This window comes from Scyliorhinus canicula, chromosome 5 (genome assembly GCF_902713615.1).
Source record: "Scyliorhinus canicula chromosome 5, sScyCan1.1, whole genome shotgun sequence".
Taxonomy (NCBI): Eukaryota; Metazoa; Chordata; class Chondrichthyes; order Carcharhiniformes; family Scyliorhinidae; genus Scyliorhinus; species Scyliorhinus canicula.
Window position 1 is genome coordinate 222,395,748 of NC_052150.1, and position 25,966 is coordinate 222,421,713.

The 25,966-nt window shown below is 47.6% G+C and overlaps 1 protein-coding gene across 2 annotated transcripts in view; it reads left to right on the plus strand.

Annotated features, from left to right (window-relative positions):
* Positions 1 to 25,966, plus strand: part of LOC119966604 (tripartite motif-containing protein 14-like) — a 60,471-nt gene extending 34,505 nt beyond the window's left edge. For both annotated transcript variants that reach the window (XM_038798574.1, XM_038798575.1), the window contains 3 exons: positions 2,356 to 2,378; positions 4,160 to 4,293; positions 25,329 to 25,966. In XM_038798574.1, the coding sequence (XP_038654502.1) occupies positions 2,356 to 2,378; positions 4,160 to 4,293; positions 25,329 to 25,849 (678 nt within the window). In that variant the 3' untranslated portion in view covers positions 25,850 to 25,966. The remainder of the gene's footprint in view (positions 1 to 2,355; positions 2,379 to 4,159; positions 4,294 to 25,328) is intronic.

Here is a 25,966-nt window from a genome sequence, read left to right on the forward strand (position 1 = left end):
TGTTTCAACTTTCCAGCCAAACCTCTCACTGTTTTCTGCCGGGTCCGGTGATCAGAAGGCATACCATTCCAGGGGTAAACTACTCCTCCAACATTCACCTATGCCTTTTCATCAAAATTCCACCCGGATCTGGGTAAAAGAAGCCCTTTTCTGTGACTTTGAACAGGAACAGCCCTGTATGTGACCGATCACTCCATGGTCACTTAAGTCCTTAATCTCTCCTCATACGTCAACAACCTTTCTCCCCGGAATCAAGTTGGTGAACTTCCACTGAACTGCCTCCAATGCCACCACATCCTTCCTCAAATAAGGAGACCAAAGCTGGACACAATACTCCAGATGTGTCTCACCAACACCGTACACAATTGCAACAACACTGCTCTACTTTTATATTCCAGTCCTTTTGCAACGAACGCTAATATTTAATTTGCCTTTTTAACTACATGCTGTGCCTGCATGCCGACTTTCTGCGATTCATGAACAAAGACACCCAGATCCCTCTGCCCAGATGCATTTTGAATCTACTTTCCGTTCAGATAATAATTTGCCTTTCTATTTTTTCGGACAAAATGGATAACCTCACACTTATCCACATTAAACTCCATCTATATCCATCTGTAAAAGCTTTATATCTTCTTCACTGCCTGCTTTCCAGCCTATTTTAGTATCAACCGCAAATTTTGCTGTCTTACACTCTGTCACTGCTTGCAGATCAAGAGCAGGAACAGAAAGGCCTGGGGAGTGCATACAAGAATCTTTAAAGAACAAAGAACAATACAGCACAGGAACAGGCCTTTCCACCCTCCAAGCCTGTACTGGCCATGATACCAACCGTGGCCAAAACCACTTCCTTGTGCCGTTTCCCTCTGTCCCCATCCCATCGAGGGACAGTAGCTGTTTCTTCTCTCACTGTGTGGGTTACTATATCAAGGTGTGAAGACTGTCACTTGATATTTCGATAGGTTTCTGTTTGAGTTCCTCCCCCATGGCAACCAGGTCACATGGGCCTGTCTCCGAGCGGGGGTATTTAATATGACCTGACTAGCTCCTTTTTCAGAACGTTCTGTTTCATTTTAACTTAAAGGAGACGGTTCAAAATATCTTGTAAAGGGGGCAGCACGGTGGCGCAGTGGGTTAGCATTGCTGCCTTACGGCACAGAGGTCCCAGGTTCGATCCCGGCTCTGGATCACTGTCCGTGGGGAGTTTGCACATTCTCCCCGAGTTAGCATGCGTTTCGCCCCCACAACCCAAAGATGCGCAGGATAGGTGGGTTGGCCGTGTTAAATTGCCCCTTAATTGGAAAAATGAAATGGGTACTCTAAATTTATAAAAAACAATGTCTTGCAAAGTCAGCATCATAACATGTCGTACAATCAGAACAGCCGGCCCCATGTATCATAACTGGCAGCAACACCATTATAGATTTATACACAGAACTTACACCACCACTGACCTTGTTTGGCTAATCATAGATGGGAGATAAGGATTAGCTTCTCAGGAGGTTATTGTGATGATTTTATTTCAAACAAACATGTTCTCCTGTACGATCAATGTTTCCGAAATGAACATCTCGATTTTTTTTATGTCTCTGCCACAAATCAATCATTTACTTCTGGGGCGAGATTCCTGGGCACAATACTTTCGAAGCCTTGAGAAAGAACGCAGAGGTGATCTATGAGAATTAATTAGGATTGATTAGAATTATTAGTATGATGGGATTAAGTTATATGGAGTGTTTGGAGAAGCTCAGATTGTTCTCCTTCGAGCAGAGAAATTCGGAGAAAGTTTTTTTCTCTTGGGCCGATGCTCCAGATTAAAAGTAATTAGCAAAATCCGGATTGAAAAACATTGCACTGCGAGTTATTATGGTGGAAGCAGATTCATTGATAATTTCCAAATCTGGTTAAATACCTGAAGGAAGAAACCTCACAGGGCTTTGAGCAGGGGAAGTCGCGGTCACCTGGAAAGCCCATCAAAGGGCTGGTGCAGAAAATGATGGGCCGAATGGACTCCTTCTATACTCTATCATTCCATTACTCGATGGCTCAGAGTCAAACTTTGTTTGATTGAGCTCCTGATATGTGCCTTTGGACATTTTGCTACATTGAAGGTGCTATATAAATGCAAGTTGTTGTTGCCTGAGGTCTTCCTCTGAGGATGAGTATTGGAAGTGTTACCCAGCACTGCTGCTGGCGTCTCAACCATCTGCGCCAGAGCCATCTTAGGCTTGATGATTGGGTTTCTACGGATCGTTCTGATAGGTTGAACACTCCGATATCAGTCTAACTTTGTTGCAGTTTACCATGTGTTAATGTGATGATTTAACGTGCCCTCTCTCTCTTTCTCCCCTACAGAAATCTAACCAAGTCTTTTCTCAGTAAGTTTCATTCAGTCGCATGGTAAATAATTGATGCTCCTCGGGCAAATATGTCTGTTTCATTGGGTTATTAAATTTAGTGAAGCAATTTGCCTCTATTTACCTTCCAATTTCAGACCAGTCCAATCCTGGCTTCCAGCTCCACTTCCAGATCACATATACAGATGTCAGTCCCATATCCTATATAGAGGAATGAGTCCTGGATCATAAATACAGGCAACAGTCACAGATCCTATGTACTGATGTCCCTCCCAATCACAAATACAGACAATAGCCCCAGTTCATATACAGGGAGGTCTGTCCCAGATCCTAAATACAGGCAACAGTCCTAGAGCATTTACACTGATGCCAGTCCCAATCACAAAGGCCGGCATCAGTCCCAGATCCTATGTACAGGCATCAGTCCCAAATCCCATAGACAGATGCCAATCCCAATCCGATGTACAAGCACCAGTCCCAGATCCTATGTACAGGTGTTAGTCTCAAATCCTATAGACAGGCATCAGACTCAAATCCTATAAATAGGTGTCAGTCCCAGAGCCTATATACAGGCAGTAGTCCCAGATCATAAACAGAGACGTCTGTCCCAAATCCTATATACAGACTTCAGTCCCAGATCCTATATGAAGCATCAGTCCCAGATCCTATATACAGGCATCAGACCCAGATCCTATATACAGGCATCAATTCCAAATGCCATAGACAAATGTCAGTCCAGAACCCTATGTATAGGCATCGATCCCAGATCCCTGTACAGGCACAGTTCCAGATCCAATATACAGACATCAATCTTTGATCCCTTATCATGCATCAGCTACAGATCCCATTCACAGGCGACATTCCCAAATCCCATACACAGGCATCAGTCCCAGATCCCATACACAGGCATCAGTTACAGATCGTATATTCAGGCGACAGTCCCAGATTCCATAATCAAGTGTTAATGCCTGATCTTACATACAGGCATCAGTCATCAATCCCATGTCCAGAGTTCAGTCGCAGACCCTGTATATCGGTTTCAAGTGACCTTTAGATTCCAGATTTTCTTAGAATGTATACATCTATAAAATAATGGTGAGTGTTGTGTTACGCTTCTTCATGTAGCATAAGCTGCTTCCTTGATGTATACTCTGACAAAGGAAGGTTCAGACTTGGAGATAGGCTTAACACATTTATTGAACAGTTAACAATTCTCCTACTTGAGTTCGACTCTCCTGCTAATCTTACTAAACTAACCAGTCTGCTCTAAGCCATGCGGTGGGTGTGATGCTTCCTGATCTGCCCCTGTCTCTCTGAGTGTCGCCTATGGAAAGAGAAAGAGCATGTGTGCCCTGTCCTTTTATATGGGTCACCCCCTTGTGGTAGTGTCACCTCTGGGTGTGTCTTGACTGCCCATTGGGCGTGTCCTATCTTACTGACCTATTGGTTGAATGTCTGTGTGTCATGGTGTCTCTGGTGCTCCCTCTAGTGTTTACTTAGTTGTAGTCTATTTACATTAACCCCTTGTGTATTTACAGTGATGCATATCATCACAGTGAGTGAGTTACAAAGATCTGCAATGAGCTGCCTGAAGAATGTTGGAAGCAGGATTAATAATAACTTTGAAAATGGAATTGCATAAATTAAAATGGCTATTGGGGGAACACAGGGAGATGTGACTAGTTTGGCCTTGCTCTCCAACCCAGTGTCAGTGTGTGGATTAGTGGTGGTGTAATAACGCATTAACCTGTGGATTGTTGATCTGAAATGTTCTAAGGAATTTCTGTCCTCATTCGTTACAGAATTGCTGAGACTCAGAAACAATCGGAGATAAGTATTCCGAAGCTCATCCTGAATCTGTACAACGCACCTGAACTTATCAAAGATCGGATGAATAATTCCTTTACCTACCAATCAGCCATTTTAGGGACCACAAGTAAGAGAGGGTAGCTTTCCTAAATACAATGAGCTGGTGGCAATGTTTATGCGTAAACAGAGACAGCAACAGTCTTCTGGAGGATCAAGACAGACTGGTGAAATGGGCAAACATTTTTAAAATTCATTTACGGGATGTGGACGTCGCTGGTTAGGCCAGAATTAATTGGCCATTCCTGTTTTTACCTTAAGCGGTTGATGGTGAGCTGCTTTCTTGAATCGTGGCAGTCCATGTGGTGTAGGTAGACCCACAGCGCTGTGAGGGAGGGAGTTCCAGGATTTTGACCCAGTGACAGTGAAGGAACGGCCGATATATTTCCAAGTCAGGATGGTGGGCAGTTTAGAGAGAAACTTCCAGCTGGAGGTGTTCCCATGTGTCTACTGCCCTTGTCCTTCTGGGTGGTAGAAGTAACGGGTTTGTATGGTGCTAGGATAGGAGACTTGGTGAGTTTCCTGCAGTGCATCTTGTAGATGGCAATCATGGCTGCCACTGTCCATCAGTAGTGCAATGTTTGAATGTTTGTGGATGGGGTGTCAATCAAGCGGGGCTGCTTTGGCCTGGATGGTGTCGAACTTCTTGTGGGTTGTTGGAGCTACGCTCATCCAGGCAAGTGGAGAGTATTCCATCACACTCCTTTTTTTATTTTTTTAAAAATAAATTTAGCGTACCCAATTATTTTTTCCCATTAAGGGGCAATTTAGTGTGGCCAATCCACCTATCCTGCACATCTTTTTTGGGTTGTGGGGGCGAAACCCACGCAGACACACACGGGGAGAATGTTCCATCACACTCCTGACTTGTAGATGGTGGACAGGAGCTGAATTACTCTTCCGGAATTTCCAGATCTAATCTTCTCTCAGACCACAGCATTTATATGGCTAGTCTAGTTCAATTTCTGGCTGATGAAGAATTGAATGCTCCATTATGTCGGGTGAATGAGGGGAGTCAGTATAAATTAATTGACACAATTTTAAAGAGAGTGCAGGGACAGAGAGGTCTGGGAGTATGTGCACGCAAATCCTTGAAGGCGGTAAGACAGGTCGAGAAGACTGTTAAGAATATGTTTGGATTTCTGGATTTTATAAATAATACCAAAAACAAAAGATCACCGGTTAGGCATCAGCTGCCGTCTCGTGTTCAATTGTGGGCATCGCACCATAGGTTGAGATTTACTGGAATGTCACCATGAATGATATTTGGGGAATGTCACCATGAATCCAGTTTGGGGCAGCACGGTAGCATGGTGGTTAGCATAAATGCTTCACAGCTCCAGGGTCCCAGGTTCGGTTCTCGGCTGGGTCACTGTCTGTGCGGAGTCTGCACGTCCTCCCCGTGTGTGCGTGGGTTTCCTCCGGGTGCTCCGGTTTCCTCCCACAGTCCAAAGATGTGCGGGTTAGGTGGATTGGCCATGCTAAATTGCCCGTAGTGTCCTAAAAAAAAAGTAAGGTTAAGGGGGGGTTGTTGTGTTACGGGTATAGGGTGGATACGTGGGTTTGAGTAGGGTGATCATTGCTCGGCACAACATCGAGGGCCGAAGGGCCTATTCTGTGCTGTACTGTTCTATGTTCTCAAGCTCTCCCCAGAGCACAGAACGTTAAGGGGACGTTTGGTGGAGATGTACAAAATCAGGTTTTGATAGAATAAATATGGAGAAACCGTTTCCGCTGGCAACAAGGCCAATAACCAAACGGTGCATAGAAACAGAGGAAAAAGGAGTAGGGGGAGGCCATTCGGCCCTTCAAGCCCGCTCCACCATTCATTACGAACGTGGCTGATTATTCAACTCAATAACCTGATCCCACCCAACCCATATCCTTTGATTCCTTTCACCCCAAGTGCTATGTCTATCTATTCTTGAAAACAAAATGTTTTGGCCTCAACTACTTTCTGTGGTAGCAAATTCTATTGGTTCACCTGAAGCATCTATATCCCCCAACGTTCAGCTGCCAATCCTGCCCGTATCTACCCCGTATCCTCAGACTCTGACCTCTGGTTCTGGACACGCCCACCATCGGGAACATCCTTCCTGCATCTACCCTGTCCAGTCCTGTTAGAATCTGATAGGTTTCTGTGAGATCCCCTCTCATTCTTCTGAACTCCAGCGAATACAATCCTAACCGATTCAATCTCTCCTCATACATCAACCCCGCCATCCCAGGAATCAGTCTGGTAAACCTTCGCTGCTCTCCCTCCATAGCTGGAACATCCTTCCTCAGATAAGGAGACCAAGACTGCACACAATACTCCAGGTGTGGCCTCACCAAGGCCATGAATAATTGCACCAACACATCCCTGCTCCTGTACTCGAATCCTCTCGCAATGAAGGCCAACATACCATTAGCCTTCTTCCCTGCCTGCTGCAGCTGCATGCTTACCCTCAGTGACTGGTTTACGAGGATACCCAGGTCTAGTTGCACTTTCCCCTCTCCTAATTTATGGCCATTCAGATAGTTGTCTGCTTTTTTGTTTTTGCGACCAAAGTGGATAACCTCACATTTATCCACATTGTACTGCATTCATTTACCCACTCGTTCAACTTGTCCAAATCACACTGAAGCATTTCTGCATCCTCCTCACAGCTCACCCTCCCACCCAACCTGATGCCATCTGCAAATTTGGAGGTAAGACATTTTGTTCCCTCATCTAAATCATTAATATATATTGTAAATAGCTGGGGTCCCAGCACCGATTCCTGCAATACCCCACCAGTCACTGTCTGCCAATTTGAAAAAGACCTGTCAATTCCTACTTTGTTTCCCGTCTGCCAACCAGTTTTCTATCAATCTCAATACAATACCCCCAAACCCATGCGCTTTAATTTTACACTCTAATCTTTTGCGGGACTTTGTCGAAAGCCTTCTGAAAATCCAAATACACCACATCCACTGGTTCCCCTTCATCAATTCTACTAGTTACATCCTCAAAGAATTCCAGCAGATTTCCCCTTCATAAATCCACACTGACTCTGTCCGATTCTGCCTCTGTTTTCTAAATGCTCTGCGATAAAATCTTTGATAATAGATTCTAGAAATTTCACCACTACTTAGACCATGAGACCATAAGACATAGGAGTGGAAGTAAGGCCATTCGGCCCATCGAGTCCACTCCGCCATTCAATCATGGCTGATGGGCATTTCAACTCCACCTACCAGCATTCTCCCCGTAGCCCTTAATTCCTCGCGACATCAAGAATTTATCTATCTCTGCCTTGAAGCCATTTAGCGTCCCGGCCTTCACTGCACTCCGCGGCAATGAATTCCACAGGCCCTCCACTCTCTGGCTGAAGAAATGTCTCCGCATTTCTGTTCTGAATTTACCCCCTCTAATTCTAAGGCTGTGCCCACGGGTCCTCGTCTCCTCGCCTAACGGAAACAGTTTCTTTGCGTCCACCCTTTCCAAGCCATGTATTATCTTGTAAGTTTCTATTAGATCTCCCCTTAACCTTCTAAACTCCAATGAATACAATCCCAGGATCCTCAGCCGTTCATCATATGTTAGACCCGCCATTCCAGGGATCATCCGTGTGAATCTCCGCTGGACACGCTCCAGTGCCAGTATGTCCTTCCTGAGATGTGGGGCCCAAAACTGGACACAGTACTCCAAATGGGGCCTAACCAGAGCCTTATAAAGGCTCAGTAGCACATCGCTGCTTTTATATTCCAACCCTCTTGAGATAAATGACAACATTGCATTCGCTTTCTTAATCACAGATTCAACCTGCATGTTTACCTTTAGGGAATCCTCGACTAGCACTCCCAGATCCCTTTGTACTTTGGCTTTATGAATTTTCTCACCGTTTAGAAAGTAGTCTATGCTTGGATTCTTTTTTCCAAAGTGCAAGACCTCACATTTTCTCACGTTGAATTGCATCAGCCATTTCCTGCACCACTCTCCCAAAGAGTGGACCACTCTACTTACGACAGGCTGACTGGTCTACAATTCCCTGTTTTCTCTCTACCTCCCTTTTTAAATAGTGGGGTTACATTAGCTTCCCTCCAAGCTGCAGGAACTGTTCCGCAGTCTACCGATTCCTGGGAGATGACCACCAATGCATCCACTATTTCTAGAGTCACCTCCTTCAGTAGCCTGGGGTGCAGACGTGGGGAGGCAGTGGTGTAGTGGTATTTTTAATTTTTTTTTATTTTAGAGTACCCAATTATTTTTTCCAATTAAGGAGCAATTTAGAGTGGCCAATCTACCTACCCTGCACATCTTTGGGTTGTGGGGGTGAGACCCACGCAGACACGGGGGGAATGTGCAAACTCCACACGGACAGTGACCCAGGGCCGGGATTTGAACCCGGGTCCTCAGCGCCGTAGGCAGCAATGCTAACCACTGTGCCACCATGCTGCCCTGTGGCGTAGTGGTATTGACGCTGGACTAATAATCCAGAGACCCAGAGTCATGCTCTGTGGCAGATGGTGAAATTTGAATTCAATACAAATCTGGAATGTTAAAAGGCCATAAACCGCTGGTGATTGTTGTAAAAAAAACCCACCTGGTTTACTAGTGTCCTTTAGGAAAATAAATCTGCTATCCTTACCTGGTCTAGCCTCAGGGATGGGCAGCAAATGCCAGCAATGCCCACATCCCATGAACGAATACAAAAACTGATTATCAGGCCCTGGGAATTCATCCCATCAATTTCCCCAACACCATTCCTCGACTGATATTGATCACCTTTAGTTACTCCCTCTCACTAAATCCTTCATTCCACAACATTACTGGTATCTTATCTGTGTCCTCATTTGTGAAGACAGAACTAAAGTATGTGTTTAGTTGCTCAGCCATTTCTTCGTCCCCCCCCCCCCCCCCCCCATTAGGCATTCCCTTGTTTCTGATTGTAAGGGACCTACATTTGCCTTCACCGATCTTTTTCTCTTCATGTACCTATAGAAACAGTTTGTACGTTCCCTGCAAACTTACTTTCATACTCTATTTTCCCCTTCTTAATCAATCCCTTGGTCCTTCTTTGCTGAACTCTAAACAGCTCCCAATCCTCAGACCTATTATTTTTCTTTGCCAATTTGTATGCTGCGTCCTTGGATCGAGCACTATCCCTAATTTCCCCTGTAAGCCATTGATTGGCCACATTTTCTTTTTTTTTTTGATAAACAATTTTATTAAGACATTTTGGCATAATAAATAACAACAATATAAACCAGTGCGCAAAGAACAGTCAATATAGTGCAAGAAAACCAGCTCTCCTCCTACAAGCTTGCGCTTTTCAAGGAGACACATCCAGAGTGAGGCAGATCTAGAGTGGGAATTGCAACTTGGTAATTTGGTGCAGTGAGGTAATTCGGTGCAGAGTGAGAGAAGGTGCTTTTTCAGAGGTGCGTTTTAACCCTGGTAAGTGACTGGTAAGTAGTTTTTCTTTTCATTGTCTAATTTATTTATTTTTATTTTGAAATTGTAGTTGTATAAGTTTACCTAAGGTTTAAGACATGGCAGGAGATCCCAGACCCGTGTCATGCTCCTCGTGTGCGATGTGGGAGTTCAGGGACACGTCCACTGTCCCTGGCTCCTTCACGTGCAAGAAGTGTGTTCAGTTGCAGCTCCTGTTAGACCGCTTGACGGTTCTGGAGCTGCGGATGGGCTCACTTTGGAGCATCCATGATGCTGAGGAGGTCGTGGATAGCACGTTTAGTGAGTTGGTCACACCGCAGGTGAAAGTTACTGAGGGAGATAGCAAATGGGTGACCAAAAGACAGAGAACGAGTAGGAAGGCAGTACAGGTGTATGGGGGAGATGGCTCACCAGGGGAAGGCAGCAGCAAGGTTCATGGCACCGTGGCTGGCTCTGCTGCACAGCAGGGCAGGAAGAAAAATGGCAGGGCTATAGTGATAGGGGACTTGATCGAAAGGGGAATAGACAGGCGGTTCTGTGGACGCAATCGAGACTCCAGGATGGTATGTTGCCTCCCTGGTGCAAGGGTCAAGGATGTCTCGGAGCGGCTGCAGGACATTCTGGGGGGGAGGGTGAACAGCCAGCTGTCGTGGTGCACATAGGCACCAACAATATAGGTAAAAATCAGGATGAGGCCCTACAAGCGGAATTCAGGGAGTTAGGAGTTAAACTAAAAAGTAGGACCTCAAAGGTAGTAATCTCAGGATTGCTACCAGTGCCACGAGCTAGTCAGAGTAGGAATGCCAGGATAGATAGGATGAATGCGTAGCTCAAGGGATGGTGCAAGAGGGAAGGATTCAAATTCCTGGGGCATTGGGACCGGTTCTGAGGGAGGTGGGACCAGTACAAACCAGACGGTCTGCACCTGGGCAGGACTGGAACCGATGTCCTGGGGGGGTGTTTTCTAGAGCTGTTGGGGAGGGTTTAAACTAATGTGGCAGGGGGATGGGAACCGATGCAGGAAGTTGGAAGGTAGTAAAACAGGGACAGAAGCAAAAGGAAGTAAGGGGAAAAGTGCAAGGCAGAGAAGACATAGTCAAAAATCTAAAAGGGCGACAGTACAAGGTACAGTGACTGAGGGGAGCTCAGTGAATAGGCCCAGTAATACTAAAAGGAATAAAACTGGAGATGTTAAGATTCAAAACAGAGGTAAAAAAACCAACATAAGTGTACTTTACCTGAATGCTCGTAGTATTCGGAATAAAGTAAATGAATTGATCGCACAAATCATCGTGAATGACTATGATTTAGTGGCCATTATTGAAACATGGTTAAAGGATGGTCACGATTGGGAGTTAAATATCCGAGGGTATCAAACTATTCGGAAGGACAGAGTGGATGGTAAGGGAGGTGGTGTTGCTCTGTTATTTAAGGATGACATCCGGGCAATAGTAAGGGATGACATCGGTGCTGTGGAGGAATAGTAAGGCGAAAAAGTCACTGATAGGAGTAGTCTATCGGCCACCAAATAGTAACGTTATGGTGGGGCAGGCAATAAACAAAGAAATAACTGATGCATGTAGAAATGGTACAGCAGTTATCAGGAGGGGTTTATAGAATGTATCCGCGATTGTTTCCTAGAACAGTATGTAATGGAACCTACGAGGAAACAAGCGGTCCTAGATCTTGTCCTGTGTAATGAGACAGGATTGATTCATGATCTCATAGTTAGGGATCCTCTCGGAAGGAGCGATCACAATATGGTGGAATTTAAAATACAGATGGAGGGTGAGAAAGTAAAATCAAATACTAGTGTTTTGTGCTTAAACAAAGGAGATTAGAATGGGATGAGAGAAGAACTAGCTAAGGTAGACTGGGAGCAAAGACTTTATGGTGGAACAGTTGAGGAACAGTGGAGAACCTTCCAAGTGATATTTCACAGTACTCAGCAAAGGTTTATACCAACAAAAAGGAAGGACGGTAGAAAGAGGGAAAATCGACCGTGGATATCTAAGGAAATAAGGGAGAGTATCAAATTGAAGGAAATAGCATATAAAGTGGCAAAGATTGGTGAGAGACTAGAGGACTGGGAAATCTTTAGGGGGCAACAGAAAGCTACTAAAAAAGCTATAAAGAAGAGTAAGATAGAGTATGAGAGTAAACTTGCTCAGAATATAAAAACAGACAGTAAAAGTTTTTACAAATATATATAACAAAAAAGAGTGGCTAAGGTAAATATTGGTCCTTTAGGGGATGAGAAGGGAGTTTTAATAATGGAGATGAGGAAATGGCTGAGGAACTGAACAGGTTTTTTGGGTCGGTCTTAACAGTGGAAGACACAAATAAGATGCCAGTGACTGATAGAAATGAGGCTATGGCAGGTTGGATTGGATTGGATTTGTTTATTGTCACGTGTACCGAGGTACAGTGAAAAGTATTTTTCTGCAAGCAGCTCAACAGATCATTCAGTACATGGGAAGAAAAGGGAATTGAACAGAATTCAAGAAAATACATGAGAATACATAATAGGGCAACACAATATATACAATGTACTACATAAGCATTGGCATCGGATGAAGCAGACAAGGGTGTAGTGTTAATGAGGACAGTCCTCAAGGTGAGGACCTTGAGAAGATTGTTATCACTAAGGAGGTAGTGATGGCCAAGCTAATGGGGCTAAAGATAGATAAGTCTCCTGGCCCTGATGGAATGCATCCCAGAGTGCTAAAAGAAATGGTTAGGGAAATTGCAGATGCACTAATGATGATTTACCAAAATTCACTAGACTCTGTGGTGGTCCCGGTGGATTGGAAATTAGCAAACGTGACACCACTGTTTAAAAAAGGAGGTAGGCAGAGAGCAGGAAATTATAGGCCAGTGAGCTTAACTTCGGTAGTAGGGAAGATGCTGGAATCTATCATCAAGGAAGAAATAGCGAGGTATCTGGATAGAAATTGTCCCATTGGGCAGACGCAGCATGGGTTCATAAAGGGCAGGTCATGCCTTACTAATTTAGTGGAATTTTTTGAGGACATTACCAGTGCAGTAGATAACGGGGAGCCAATGGATGTGGTATATCTTGATTTCCAGAAAGCCTTTGACAAGGTGCCACACAAAAGGTTGCTGCATAAGATAAAGATGCATGGCATTAAGGGTAAAGTAAGGGTAAGCATGGATAGAGGATTGGTTAATTAATAGAAAGCAAAGAGTGGGGATTAATGGGTGTTTCTCTGGTTGGCAATCAGTAGCTAGTGGTGTCCCTCAGGGATCCTTGTTGGGCCCACAATTGTTCACAATTTACATAGATGATTTGGAGTTGGGGACCAAGGGCAATGTGTCCAAGTTTGCAGATGACACTAAGGTGAGTGGTAAAGCAAAAAGTGCAGAGGATGCTGGAAGTCTGCAGAGGGATTTGGATAGGTTAAGTGAATGGGCTAGGGTCTGGCAGATGGAATACAATGTTGACAAATGTGAGGTTATCCATTTTGGTAGGAGTAACAGCAAACGGGATTATTATTTAAACGATAAAATATTAAAGCATGCCTCTGTGCAGAGAGATCTGGGTGTGCTAGTGCATGAATCACAGAAAGTTGGTTTACAGGTGCAACAGGTGATTAAGAAGGCAAATGGAATGTTGTCCTTCATTGCTAGAGGGATGGAGTTTAAGACTAGGGAGGTTATGTTGCAATTGTATAAGGTGTTAGTGAGGACACACCTGGAGTATTGTGTTCAGTTTTGGCCTCCTTACTTGAGAAAGGACATACTGGCACTGGAGGGTGTGCAGAGGAGATTCACTAGGTTAATCCCAGCGCTGAAGGGGTTGGATTACGAGGAGAGGTTGAGTAGACTGGGACTGTACTCGTTGGAATTTAGAAGAATGAGGGGGGATCTTATAGAAACATTTAAAAGTATGAAGGGAATAGATAGGATAGATGCGAGCAGGTTGTTTCCACTGGCGGGTGAAAGCAGAACTAGGGGAATTAGGAGGAACTTCTTCACCCAAAGGGTTGTGAATATATGGAATTCCTTGCCCAGTGAAGCAGTTGAGGCTCCTTCATTACATGTTTTTAAGGTAAAGATAGATAGTTTTTTGAAGAATAAAGGGATTAAGGGTTATGGTGTTCGGGCCGGAAAGTGGAGCTGAGTCCACAAAACATCAGCCATGATCTCATTGAATGGCGGAGCAGGCTCGAGGGGCCAGATGGCCTACTCCTGCTCCTAGTTCTTATGTTCTTATGTACAAGGACCAGACTAACTACCCCCCTAATCCACGTTACCCTAACCCCCCCTCCCGCCCCACACCCCACCCCCCCTGCTGACGATTAATTTTCTGCGAAGAAGTCGATAAATGGTTGCCACCTCCAGGCGAACCCTGACAGTGACCCTCTCAGAGCGAACTTAATTTTCTCCAAACCCAGAAAGCTCGCCATGTCCGATAGCCAGGCCTCTGACACGGGGCCTTTGGGTCCCTCCATGCCAACAGAATTCTTCACCGGGCTACCAGGGAAGCAAAGGCCAAAATGTCAGCCTCTCTCTCCTCTTGGACTCCCGGGTCCTCCGTAACCCCAAATATTGCCACCTCTGGACTCATCACCACCCTCGTTTTCAGTACCCGGGACATAACGTCTGCGAATCCCTGCCAGTACTCCCTGAGTTTTGGACATGCCCAGAACATGTGGACATGGTTTGCTGGTCTTCCCGAACATCTGACGCACCTGTCCTCCAATCCAAAATCTTTACTCATCCGGCCACTGTCATGTGGGCCCGGTGGACGACAAACGCATGTTGCGGTCACGTTTACCTTACTCAACGCCTTCACCCATAAGCCCTCTTCCATCTCACCCCCGAGCTCCTCTTCCCACTTAAGCGTCAGCTCCTCGATCTGTGTCTCCTCTGCTCCCATAAGTTCTTTATATATATCCGAGACCCTCCCCTCCCCCACCCATCTACTGGACATTACCCTGTCCTGGATCGCCCTAAGTGGCAGGCGTGGGAAGGATGGAATCTGTCTGCATAGAAAGTCCTGCACCTGCACGTACCTGAAATCCTTCCCTCTCGCCGGCCCAAATTTCTCCTCCAATGCCCTCATGCTCGGGAAGCTCCCTTCCAAGAACAGATCCCCCATCCTCTCAATCCCAGTCCTCCACCATGTTCGGAACCCACCGTCCATATTCCCCGGGGCAAACGGGTGATTGTAGCAGATTGGGGACCAAACCGATGCTCCCATTCCCCCCACGTGCCTTCTCCAATGGCCCCAGATCCGCAAAGTCGCCACCACTATAGGGCTGGTGGTGTGCCGTGCCAGCGGGAGTGGCAGGGGCACCGTAACCAGGGCTGCCAAGCTGGTGCCCCTGCACAAAGCGGCCTCCATCCGCCCCCAAACCAACCCCGCATCCACCGTCCACTTCCTTATCAAAGCTATGTTGGCCGCCCAGTAGTAATTACTAAAGTTTGGCAGCGCCAGCCCCCCCTACCCCACGGTTCCTCTCGAGCATCAATCTCCTCACCCACGGGGACTTTCCCGCCCACACAAATCCCATAATCATTTTATTGACCTTCTTGAAAAAAGACCGCGGAATAAAATGGGGAGACACCGGAAGACGAACAGGAATCTCGGGAGGATCGTCATTTTAACCGTCTGTACTCTCCCCGCTAGTGATAGTGGGAGCGCATCCCACCTCCGGAACTCGACCCTCATTTGCTCCACCAACCGAGACAAGTTCAACTTGTGCAACCAGCCCCAGTCCCGCGCCTCCTGTATCCCTAAGTATCTAAAACTGTCCCCTACTAGCCCGAATGGCAGCCCCCTCAACCGATCCTCCTGGTCCCTCCCCTGGACTACAAACAACTCACTCTTTGCCATGTTCAGTTTGTACTCCGAGAACCGGCCAAATTCCTTCAGGATTCCCATGATTTCATCTATCCCAGCCACTGGACCCGTGATGTATAAGAGCAGGTCGTCGGCGTACAACAGAACTTTATGTTCCACCCCCCCGCTAGAAGCTCTCAGCGCAATTGCCAGCGGCTCTATTGCTAGCACAAACAGCAGTGGGGAGAGGGGGCACCCCAGCCTTGTCCCTCGGTACAGTCTAAAATAGTCAGACGTCGTCCTATTCGTCCTTACACTAGCCTCCGGAGCCTGGTACAACAGTCTGACCCAGTCGATAAAGCCCTCCCTGAACCCAAATCCTCCCAACACCTCCCATAAATAGTCCACTCAACCCGGTCGAAAGGCTTCTGGGCATCCATTGCCTTAATTACCTCTGCCTCCCTACTCTCCGGGGGCATCATGATTACATTCAGCAGCCTTCTCAGGTTGGCCACCAGCTGCCTGCCCTTGACGAACCCGGTTTGATCTTCCATAATAACGTCCGGCAACAGTCCTCAATTCCAGCAGCCAAGGGCTTGGCCAGTATTTTAGCATCTACGTTGAGCAGAGAGATCGGCCTATCGGACCCACATGCCTCCGGGTCTTTGTCCCGTTTCAATATCAGGGAGATGGTGGCCTGTGACATCGTTGGGGGTAAAACCCCTCTGTCTCTTGCCTCATTGAAAACCCTAACCAGCACCGGCCCCACTATCTCAGAGAACCTTTTATAATACTCCACAGGATACCCATCCGGCCCCGGGGCTTTACCCGATTGCATGGCCCTCAAGACCCTCAATATTTCTCCGGTCCTAATCGGGGCCCCCAGCCCGTCTACCAAACCCCTGGCCACTATTGGGAAGGTCAGTCCATCCAGAAAGTGCCTCATCCCCTCCGGCCCCGCAGGGGGTTCCGAGGTGTAAAGTTTACTATAGAAGTCCTTGAACACCTTCTTCAGCCCTGCAGGATCCCCGACCAACTTTCCCCCCCCCCCGTCGACCGCCTTCCCTATTTTCCTAGCCGCCTCCCTCTTCCTCAGCTGCTGTGCATTCTACTGGCTTTCTCCCCGTGCTCGTAAATCTCACCCCTCGCCTTTCTACGTTGCTCCACAGCCTTACATGTGTACAACACCCCAAACTCAGTCTGTAGCCTTTGTCGTTCCCTTAATAGCTCTGCCCTTTGGGTCTCTGCGTACCTCCTGTCTGTCTGTAAGATTTCCTTTACCAGTCAGTCCATTTCTGCCCTGTCCGTCCTGTCCCTATGTACTCGAATCGAGATCAGCTCCCCTCTCACCACCACCTTCAGCGCCTCCCAGAGCACCGCAGCTGAGACTTCCCCTGTATCATTGACCTGCGGGTAGTCCTGCATACATTTCCTCACCCTCTCACACACCGCCTCGTCCGCCAACAAACCGACCTGTAGCCTCCATTGAGGGCGCTGGAAACTTTCCTTACAGACCTGCAGATCAACCCAGTGTAGGCCATGGTCCGAAATAGCGATCGCCGAATATTCTACGTCCGTCACCCTCACCAGCAAATCCCTGCTCATGATGAAAAAAATAGGGGGCTGATTAGCACACTGGGCTAAATCGCTGGCTTTGAAAGCAGACCAAGGCAGGCCAGCAGCACGGTTCAATTCTTGTAACAGCCTCCCCGAACAAGCGCCGGAATGTGGCGACTAGGGGCTTTTCACAGTAACTTCATTGAAGCCTACTCGTGACAATAAGCGATTTTCATTTCATTTCATTTCATACACCTTATGAACACGTGAATAGAACGAAAACTCCTTCCCCGTCGGCCGACTAGCCCTCCATGGATCAGCCCTCCCCATTTGCTCTATAAGTCCCCCTCAGTTCTTTTGCCATTGCCTGCATCCTACCCGTTCTTGAACACGACCGGTCTAGGCCGGGGTCAAGGACTGTGTTAAAAATCCCCTCCCATAATCAGCCTGTGTGAGTCCAGGTCAAGTATCTTCCCCAGCAGTCTCTTAATAAACTCCACATTATCCCAGTTTGGGGCATATACATTGACCAGAACTACCCTCATCCCCTCGAGCTTGCCACTCACCAGGACAAATCTGCCTCCCCCATTCGAGATTGTGCTGCCCACCTCGAATTGCACCCGTTTGTTGACCAAAATCGCGACCCCCTGGTTTTAGTGTCCAGCCCCGAATGGAAGACCTGGCTGATCCAGCCCTTCCTCAATCTGATCTGGTCAGTTACTTTCAGATGGGTCTCCTGAAGCATTAGTACGTTCCGCCTTCAGCGCCCTCAGATGCGCCAACACGTGCCCTCTTTACCGGCCCGTTTAACCCTCTAACGTTCCAGGTGATCAGCCTGGTTTGGGGGCACCATGCCCCCCCCCCCCCCTCACCGATCAGCCATCTCCTTTCCTGGGGCCGCCCCTAACCCCTGTGCCGCGCTTCCCCTGGCCCGCCTCCTGGCAGCCCCCACCTCCGACCTCCTCCATGTTACCGAACCCAAGTCCCTCCCTCGTCAGCAGATCAACTACACCCCTCCTTCCCCCCCCCCCCCCCTCCAGTGACAACACCCTGTAACCTAACCCCTGCCATAAACTAGCTATATACACACCCCCCACCTGGCTTCTGTAGATCAGCTCACCCAGCTAGCCTGGTGACTTTTGACTCCGGCGCCAACAAGTCTCCCACCTATTGTTCCCTCTGACCCAACCCCGCCCCCCCCATCAACACCACGTCCCCAAACCAATCATCCTCGAGCAATTGCTCTGAAAAAAGAAACACAAGGAACAAAGGAAACCCCGACGCTAGTGCAAATCGAATAAAACAAAATAAGTAATAGGCACTTCCAACCACCCTGATTCGAACACAAAAAGTCCCCAGCACCAAATACCTTAACTACCCTCTTTTTCCAGGGAATACTCAAATACAGGAGAGAAAAAAAACAGGGAAAAAACACAACACAAGAAAAACGTGTAAACATCGCTTAGTGTCTTTTTAACAAAAGTCCAAAAGGTCCTCAGTTCAGCACCAGCCCCTCTCTCTTGGCAAAGTCCATCGCCTCCTCGGGCTCCTCAAAGTAATGGTGCCATCCCTCATGTGTGACCCACAGGCACGTCGGGTAGAGCAGCCCAAACTTTACCTGCTTCTTAAACAGAATCTCTTTGACTTACCTGTAGTCTGTCCTCCTTCTGGCCACCTCCACGCTCAGGTCCTAGTAGATCCGCAAGACACTGTTATTCCAATGGAAGCTCCGCGTGTGCTTGGCCCATTGTAGCACCCGCTCCTTGTCCAGGAACCTGTCCAGGAACCTGACCACCATCGCTCGGGGAGAGGGCCCCTCGCTCGCGGCTGCCTCGCCAGCGCTCTGTGCCCCTGTCCACCTCCACCGGGCGAGGGAAGGCATCATCTACCAACAGCTTCTGGAACATACCTGCCACATACGTGGCAGCATCCCCTCCCTCAGCCCCCTCCGGGAGACCAACAATTCTCAAATTCTGCCGACGGGACCTGTTTTCCACGTCCTCCACCTTCTCCAGGAGCCTTTTTTGTTGGTCCTTCAGCCTCTCTATCTCCACCTCCACCACCATTTGGTGATCCTCCTGCTCATTCAGCGCCTTTTCCAGCTTCTGGGCATCCAGCCTGTGCTCCAGGCGTTCGATTGATTTCTGAATCGGGTCTAAACTGTCCCGTTTCAGCGCGGTGAAACGATCTTGGATGACGTTCAGCAGATGCTCCGTCGTTGGCTGGGCTGTCTGCACCGGGGTCCGGACATCGGCCATATTGTCCTTGGCAGCAGCTGCTACACTGCCCTTGTTTGCCCACTTCTTCAGCTGTTCTTCAGCGATTCTTCCTGCTTCTGAATTCCATTCATCTAAACCTGGAGTCAGTGCCTGAGTGCCGATGCCTTCAGATCCGGCACTCAAAAGTACAAAAAAGTCGGGGAAAAAGGTCTAAAAGTCCGACCGGATCGAGAACCACGAGATGTGCGACTTATTCCTCCATAGCCGCCACCGGAATTCCCGATTGGCTACATTTTCTGTTTTACTTTTCTGCCAGGCGGGAATAAACAATTGTTGCAGTTCCTCCATGCATTCTTTGAATGTTTGCCATTGCCTATCCACTGTCATCCCTCAAAGTAACATCCCCCAAACGATCATAGCCAACTCACGCCTGATTTCATCGTAATTTCCTTTGTTAAAAGTCAGGTCCCTCGTGTCAGAATCAACTACTTCACTCTCCACCTTGTTGAAAAATTCTATCATATTATGGTCGCTCATCCCCAACGGGTTTTGCACAACTAGATTGCCAATGATTTGGTTCTCGTTACACAGTTATCAATCTCGGACGGCCTGTTCTCTAGTTGGCTCCTCAACATATTGTTCCAGAAAATCATCCCACCTACACTCCAAGAATTCCTCCTCTACGGTATTGTGACTAATTTGATTTTCCGAACCTATATGTAGCTTAAAATCACCCATAATTACAGTTGTTCCTTTATCACATGCGTCTCTAATTTCCTGTTTAATGCCATTCCCAACAATATCACTGCAGTTTGGTGATCTATATATGACGGCCACGAATGTTTTTTTGCCCCTTGGCATTTCGCAGCTCTACCTATATAGATTCCGCATTGCCAGAGGGAATATCCTCTCTCACTATTGTGTTAATTTCCTCCTTGACCAGCAATGCAACCGCACCACCTTTTCCTTTTTTCTGTCGTTCCTAAATACTGAATACCCTGGACATTCAGTTCCCATCCCTGATCACCCTGCAACCATGTCTCCATAATCCCGACTATATCATACCCGTTTACATCTATTTACCCGATTAGTTCATCCACTTTACTGCGAGTGAGCCCATTTTACCGCTCTCCTTATGTGTGCTTTTATTTTGTAATTTTGTTGTGTCTGTTTCTAGAAATGCAAATTCTAATAAAGACAGTCAGGAAACAAAGAGTAGGAATAAATGGGTCTTTTTCCGAATGGCAGGCAGTGAGTAGTGGGGTACCGCAGGAATCGGTGCTGGGACCCCAGCTGTTCACCATTTATATTCATGATTTAGACGAGGGAACTAAATGTCACTTCTCCAAATTTTCAAATGTCACAAAATTGGGTGGGAGGGTGAGCTGTGAGGAGGTTGCAGAGATGCTTCAGCGGGATTTGGACAGGGAGAGTGGGCAAATGCATGGCAGATACAGTATAATGTGAGATTATCCGTTTCAGGAGCAAAAACAGGAAGGCAGATTATTATCTGAAAGGCTATGTTTGAGAGAGGGGAATGTGGAACGAGATCTGGGTATCTTCGGACACCAGCGGCTGAAGGTAAGCATGCGGGTGCAGTAGGCAATGAAGAAGGCAAATGGTATGTGGCCTTCATAGCGAGAGGATTTGAGTACAAGAGCAAGGATGCCTTGCTGCAATTAAACAAGGCCTTGGTGAGGCCACACTTGAGATATTATCATAGAGTAAGAGAGTCATTGAAGTCTACACCACAGAAAAGGCCCTTCGGCCCATCATCTCTGCGCCAGACAAAAACAACCGCATAACCATTCCAATCCCATTTTCCAGCACTTGGCCTAGCCTGCCTTGGCATCACCTCTAAATACTTGTTAAATGTTATGAGGGTCACTGCCTCCACCACCTGTGGGACTTGGTTGAAAGCCTTCTGAAAGATCTTTTATCCCCCGGCTCCGTTCTCAGTCTCGCTCTTTCTCACTCTCTGTTACCCTCCCGGCTCCGCTCTCAGTCTCGCTCTTTCTCACTCTCTGTTACTCTCCCGGCTCCGATCCCAGTCTCGCTCTTTCTCACTCTCTGTTACCCTCCCGGCTCCGATCTCAGTCTCGCTCTTTCTCACTCTCTGTTACCCTCCCGGCTCCGCTCTCAGTCTCGCTCTTTCTCACTCTCTGTTACCCTCCCGGCCCCGCTCTCAGTCTCACTCTTTCTCACTCTCTGTTATCCTCCCGGCTCCGCTCTCAGTCTCGCTCTTTCTCACTCTCTGTTACCCTCCCGGCTCCGCTCTCAGTCCCGCTCTTTCTCACTCTCTGTTATCCTCCCGGCTCCGCTCTCAGTCCCGCTCTTTCTCACTCTCTGTTACCCTCCCGGCTCCGTTCTCAGTCTCGCTCTTTCTCACTCTCTGTTACCCTCCCAGCTCCGCTCTCAGTCTCGCTCTTTCTCACTCTGTTACCCTCCCGGCTCCGCTTTCAATCTCGCTCTTTCTCACTCTCTGTTACCCTCCCGGCCCCGCTCTCAGTCCCGCTCTTTCTCAATCTCTGTTATCCTCCCGGCTCCGCTCTCAGTCCCGCTCTTTCTCACTCTCTGTTACACTCCCAGCTCCTTTCTCAGTCCCGCTCTTTCTCACTCTCTGTTATCCTCCCGGCTCCGCTCTCAGTCTCACTATTTCTCACTCTCTGTTACCCTCCCGGCTCCGTTCTCAGTCTCGCTCTATCTCACTCTCTGTTACCCTCCCGGCTCCGCTCTCAGTCTCACTCTTTCTCACTCTCTGTTATCGTCCCAGCTCCACCCTCAGTCCCGCTCTTTCTCACTCTCTGTTACCCTCCCGGCTCCGCTCTCAGTCCCGCTCTTTCTCACTCTCTGTTATCGTCCCAGCTCCACCCTCAGTCTTGCTCTTTCACGCGCTCTTTTGTCCTTGCAGCACATTCTCTGTCTCGTTCGTTCTTGCGCTCTTCTATCCTCCCGGCTCCGCTCTCAGTCTCGCACTTTTTAATCTTTCCTTGCAGCAGCTTCTCAACAACAAATGAGTTTAGCATTTTCCTGTGATGTCTCCTCCTGGATTCTTTTAAAAATCAGCTCACTGCCAGTAGAAGTGTTCCCTCGCAGGTCCCCCAATCCCCGAAGGTGAGTGAAGGCCCGAGCCTCACTGTGTATTTATCAGCTGCCCAATAGCTAGTGTGGCTGACTCCACTCCAGGAAGGTGTGTGAAGGTCCAGAGCCTCACTGTGTATTTATTAGCTGCCCAATAGCTGGTGTGGCTGACTCCACTCCAGGAAGGTGTGTGAAGGCCCAGAGCCTCACTGTGTATTTATTAGCTGCCCAATAGCTGGTGTGGCTGACTCCACTCCAGGAAGGTGTGTGAAGGCCCCGAGCCTCGCTCTGCATTGATCAGGTGCCCCAGGAGAGGAGTTCCCCCCCAGGTCCGGCTGTCTCTGTTCCGGAACGTGAGGAAGGCCCCGAGCCTTGCTCTGTATTAGTCAGCTGCCCCAGTAGAGCTGCCCCCCCCCCCCCCCCCCACACACACACACACACACACACAAGGGTCTGGTTGTCCTAGAAGGTGAGTTTTGTGCTGTTTGAAAAGAACTAGTGGGGAGATGAGGAAACTTTTTATAAAACTCAGTTGAGTTGCTATGATCTGGAATGCACAGTATGAGTGAGTGAAAGCAGTTTGAATCGCAACTTCTAAAAGACCACTGATAAATACTGCAAAGGGAAATAGTTTTATAAATTTCTTTATAAATTTGGAGTCGCCAACTATATTCCTTTTCCAATTAAGGGGCAATTTAGCGTGGACAATCCACCTAACCGGCACATCTTTGGGCTGTGGGGGTGAATCCCACGCAGACACGGGGAGAATGTGCAAACTCCACACGGACAGTGAGCCAGGGTCGGGGTTCGAACCCGGGTCCTCAGCGCCGCAGTCCCAGTGCTAACCACATGCCGCCCCAGGCAAAGGGAAATAATTACACATGTATGGGGAAAGAGCAATTGGGACGAATTGGATAGCTCTGCCAATGTACCAGCACAGGAATATTGGACCAAATGGCCTCCCTCTGTGAAGAATCATCCCGCGATAAACACACAAATACATGCATACATGAACAAATTATAGCTGGGAACGTGCACAGAGGTATCGGCTAAAACACACACACTAAGATATTAATGTAGACACAATCGGACATGGAGATTCTAGATGAAAACATCAGAGACAGATGCAGCGATATGAATTGTTATGGTCAGGAATGGGAATGCCCATGAAGAGACAGGCGTTTTGATTTGCTTCCTCCTTTATAAGCAGTGGCATGTTTCCCAACCCTCCATTTTGGTGTGATCCAATTTTATATTAATAATGCAGGTTCGGCTGGTGGTCGCAACATAATCTCCTGTACGTTCACGCAGTAAGAGAGGAATAGAGTCCAGAATCAAAATCCAATTGAGAAATTCCTTCGCAGAGGCCAGCAGGCTGAAGTCTGATGATGTATAATTTGCTTTTCAAGTGGAGTTGACTTCACATGAGAAGATAGACATGCAGATAGGAATCAGTCTTGTATGCGATGGTAGAGAAGTTCCAGTAGAAACGGCGTAGGTGAGACCAGGTATTCAATCTAGTCGGTGCTGTTGCTCCAAGATGTTAAAATGGCAGAGTGAGCTTTGGGGAGGCAATAGAACTAGTTCCACCAGCTTAGAGGGTCACGTCACATGACTGCCACCTCTTCCCAGTGTCTTTGACAAACGGTGTGCATCCACCCAACCCCAAGTACGTTCTCGAGATGGTGAAATGTTCAAAGCATTGAGTCTTTGAGGGGGGATTGTGGGGTCCTTTGTCCTGTCAGATGGATAGGCTCCAGCTGGCCAGCCTGGTTTATGAAATCCCTTTGTATAGTTCTCTTTGAATTTAGTCTCTGCAACCCACAATATATTGTCAGTGACTCTTCTGAGGTGTCGGTTTCTTTGAAATTGTCAGATTTTGTTCAGGGGTCACAGACATAGATTCAGCCATTTTAAAAGGCCTTTGTCCAGTTTTTTAAATTTTAGAAGTTGCCATGCTGATATCTATAGCTGTGTGATGGAACCATCAATTCACCAGACACGTGTTTCCGATGTGAATCTAGGCTTTAATCGACTTACTTCAGAGCCAGCCTGTTACCTGTCGATGAACTCATAGTGAACTCAGGCTGACTCTGGACACGGGTATTTATACAGCGGTACTAGGGGGAGGAGTCGTGGGCGGAGCCAAGGGTGGAGCCCAGTACAAGTTCCTGAGTGCTCCCAGCGCTACCCCTAGTGGTAGGATAGCGCTACTGCGCTTACAAAGACAGTGTGAATTAACATATATACATCTATATTACATTCACCACACTGTGATATTCAAAAAATATACAGGGTGATGTCTTAGCCTCTTTACTCAAGAGAAACTCTGAGATTCCTGGGCCAGTATTTGTTTTAACATTGAATTTGCAGCACAGAAAGAGGGCATTTGGCCCAACTTGACTAGGCTCATGTTTATCCACATGCCCCCTCCCATTCTATCTACTTAACAGCCTTTCATATTTCCTTTTCGCTCATATACCTGCCTAGATTCCTTTTGAAATCATTTAGGGGCAGCGCAGTGGTTAGCACAGTTGCTTCACAACTCCAGGGTCCCAGGTTCGATTCCCGGCTTGGGTCACTATCTGCGCGGAGTCTGCACGTTCTCCCCCGTGGCTGCGTGGGTTTCCTCCGGGTGCTCCGGTTTCCTGCCACAGTCCAAAGATATGCAGGTTAGCTGGATTGGCCATGATAAATTGCCCCTTAGTGTCCAAAAAGGTTAGGTCAGGTTGTGGGGATGGAGTGAAGGCGTGTGCTTAAGTAGGGTGTTCTTTCCAAGGGCTGGTGCAGATTCGATGGGCCAAATGGCCTCATTCTGCACTGTGAATTCTATGATTCTATCCCTTCCACTATTTGGTGGAATTTGTCTATAGTGCTCCTATTATTAAATTGTGCCTGTCTGGTAACGGGGAGTGGGTGGATCGATATGATTGATGGACCTGCTGATGGCGTTTACCTCTGGGCCACCTATTGAACATACCACACCTTCTGACCTCTTTGTGTCTCCCTCCCTCCCCTAGATCAGTGGTCGATTCTGTCCCTGGACCCAGATTCAGCCTATTGGCTCCTGAACGTCTCCGACGATGAGAAGACAGTCATGTTCGGGTACATGGGAGAGAACTCCTGGCACAACTCCAAGATGTTCGAGAACATGCATCAGATCCTGTGCGCTCAGAGCTTCACCGCCGGCTGCCACTCCTGGGATGTGAAGACTGGTGGCATTGCCTGGGGGGTGGGTGTTGCCTACGGGACCATAGAACGGGGTGGGCTGGACTCTTACTTCACCAACAGCAATAAGTCGTGGTGTCTCTATTTCTATCGCGGTTCACTGACAGCTTGTCATAAGAACCAGCAGACTTTCTTAATCAAGTACCCAGCCATTAGCAGGATGCGCATCCAGCTGGATTACGAGGCCGGGACCGTGTCCTTTTACCAGGTCAATGAGAATCAGCAACACTTACACACGTTTAAAACCACCTTCACTGAGCCGGTGTTTCCAGCGTTCTCTTGTTCCGGCAACTCCTCCATAAAATTGTGTTAAAGCGGGAGATTCAATAACGGGCCCCAGTGATCACTTCAACCCAAATTCACCAAATGGGAAAGACAACATTTCATATTCTCCAGGATATTAGTCTCCAGTTATTTCGATAGAATTTGG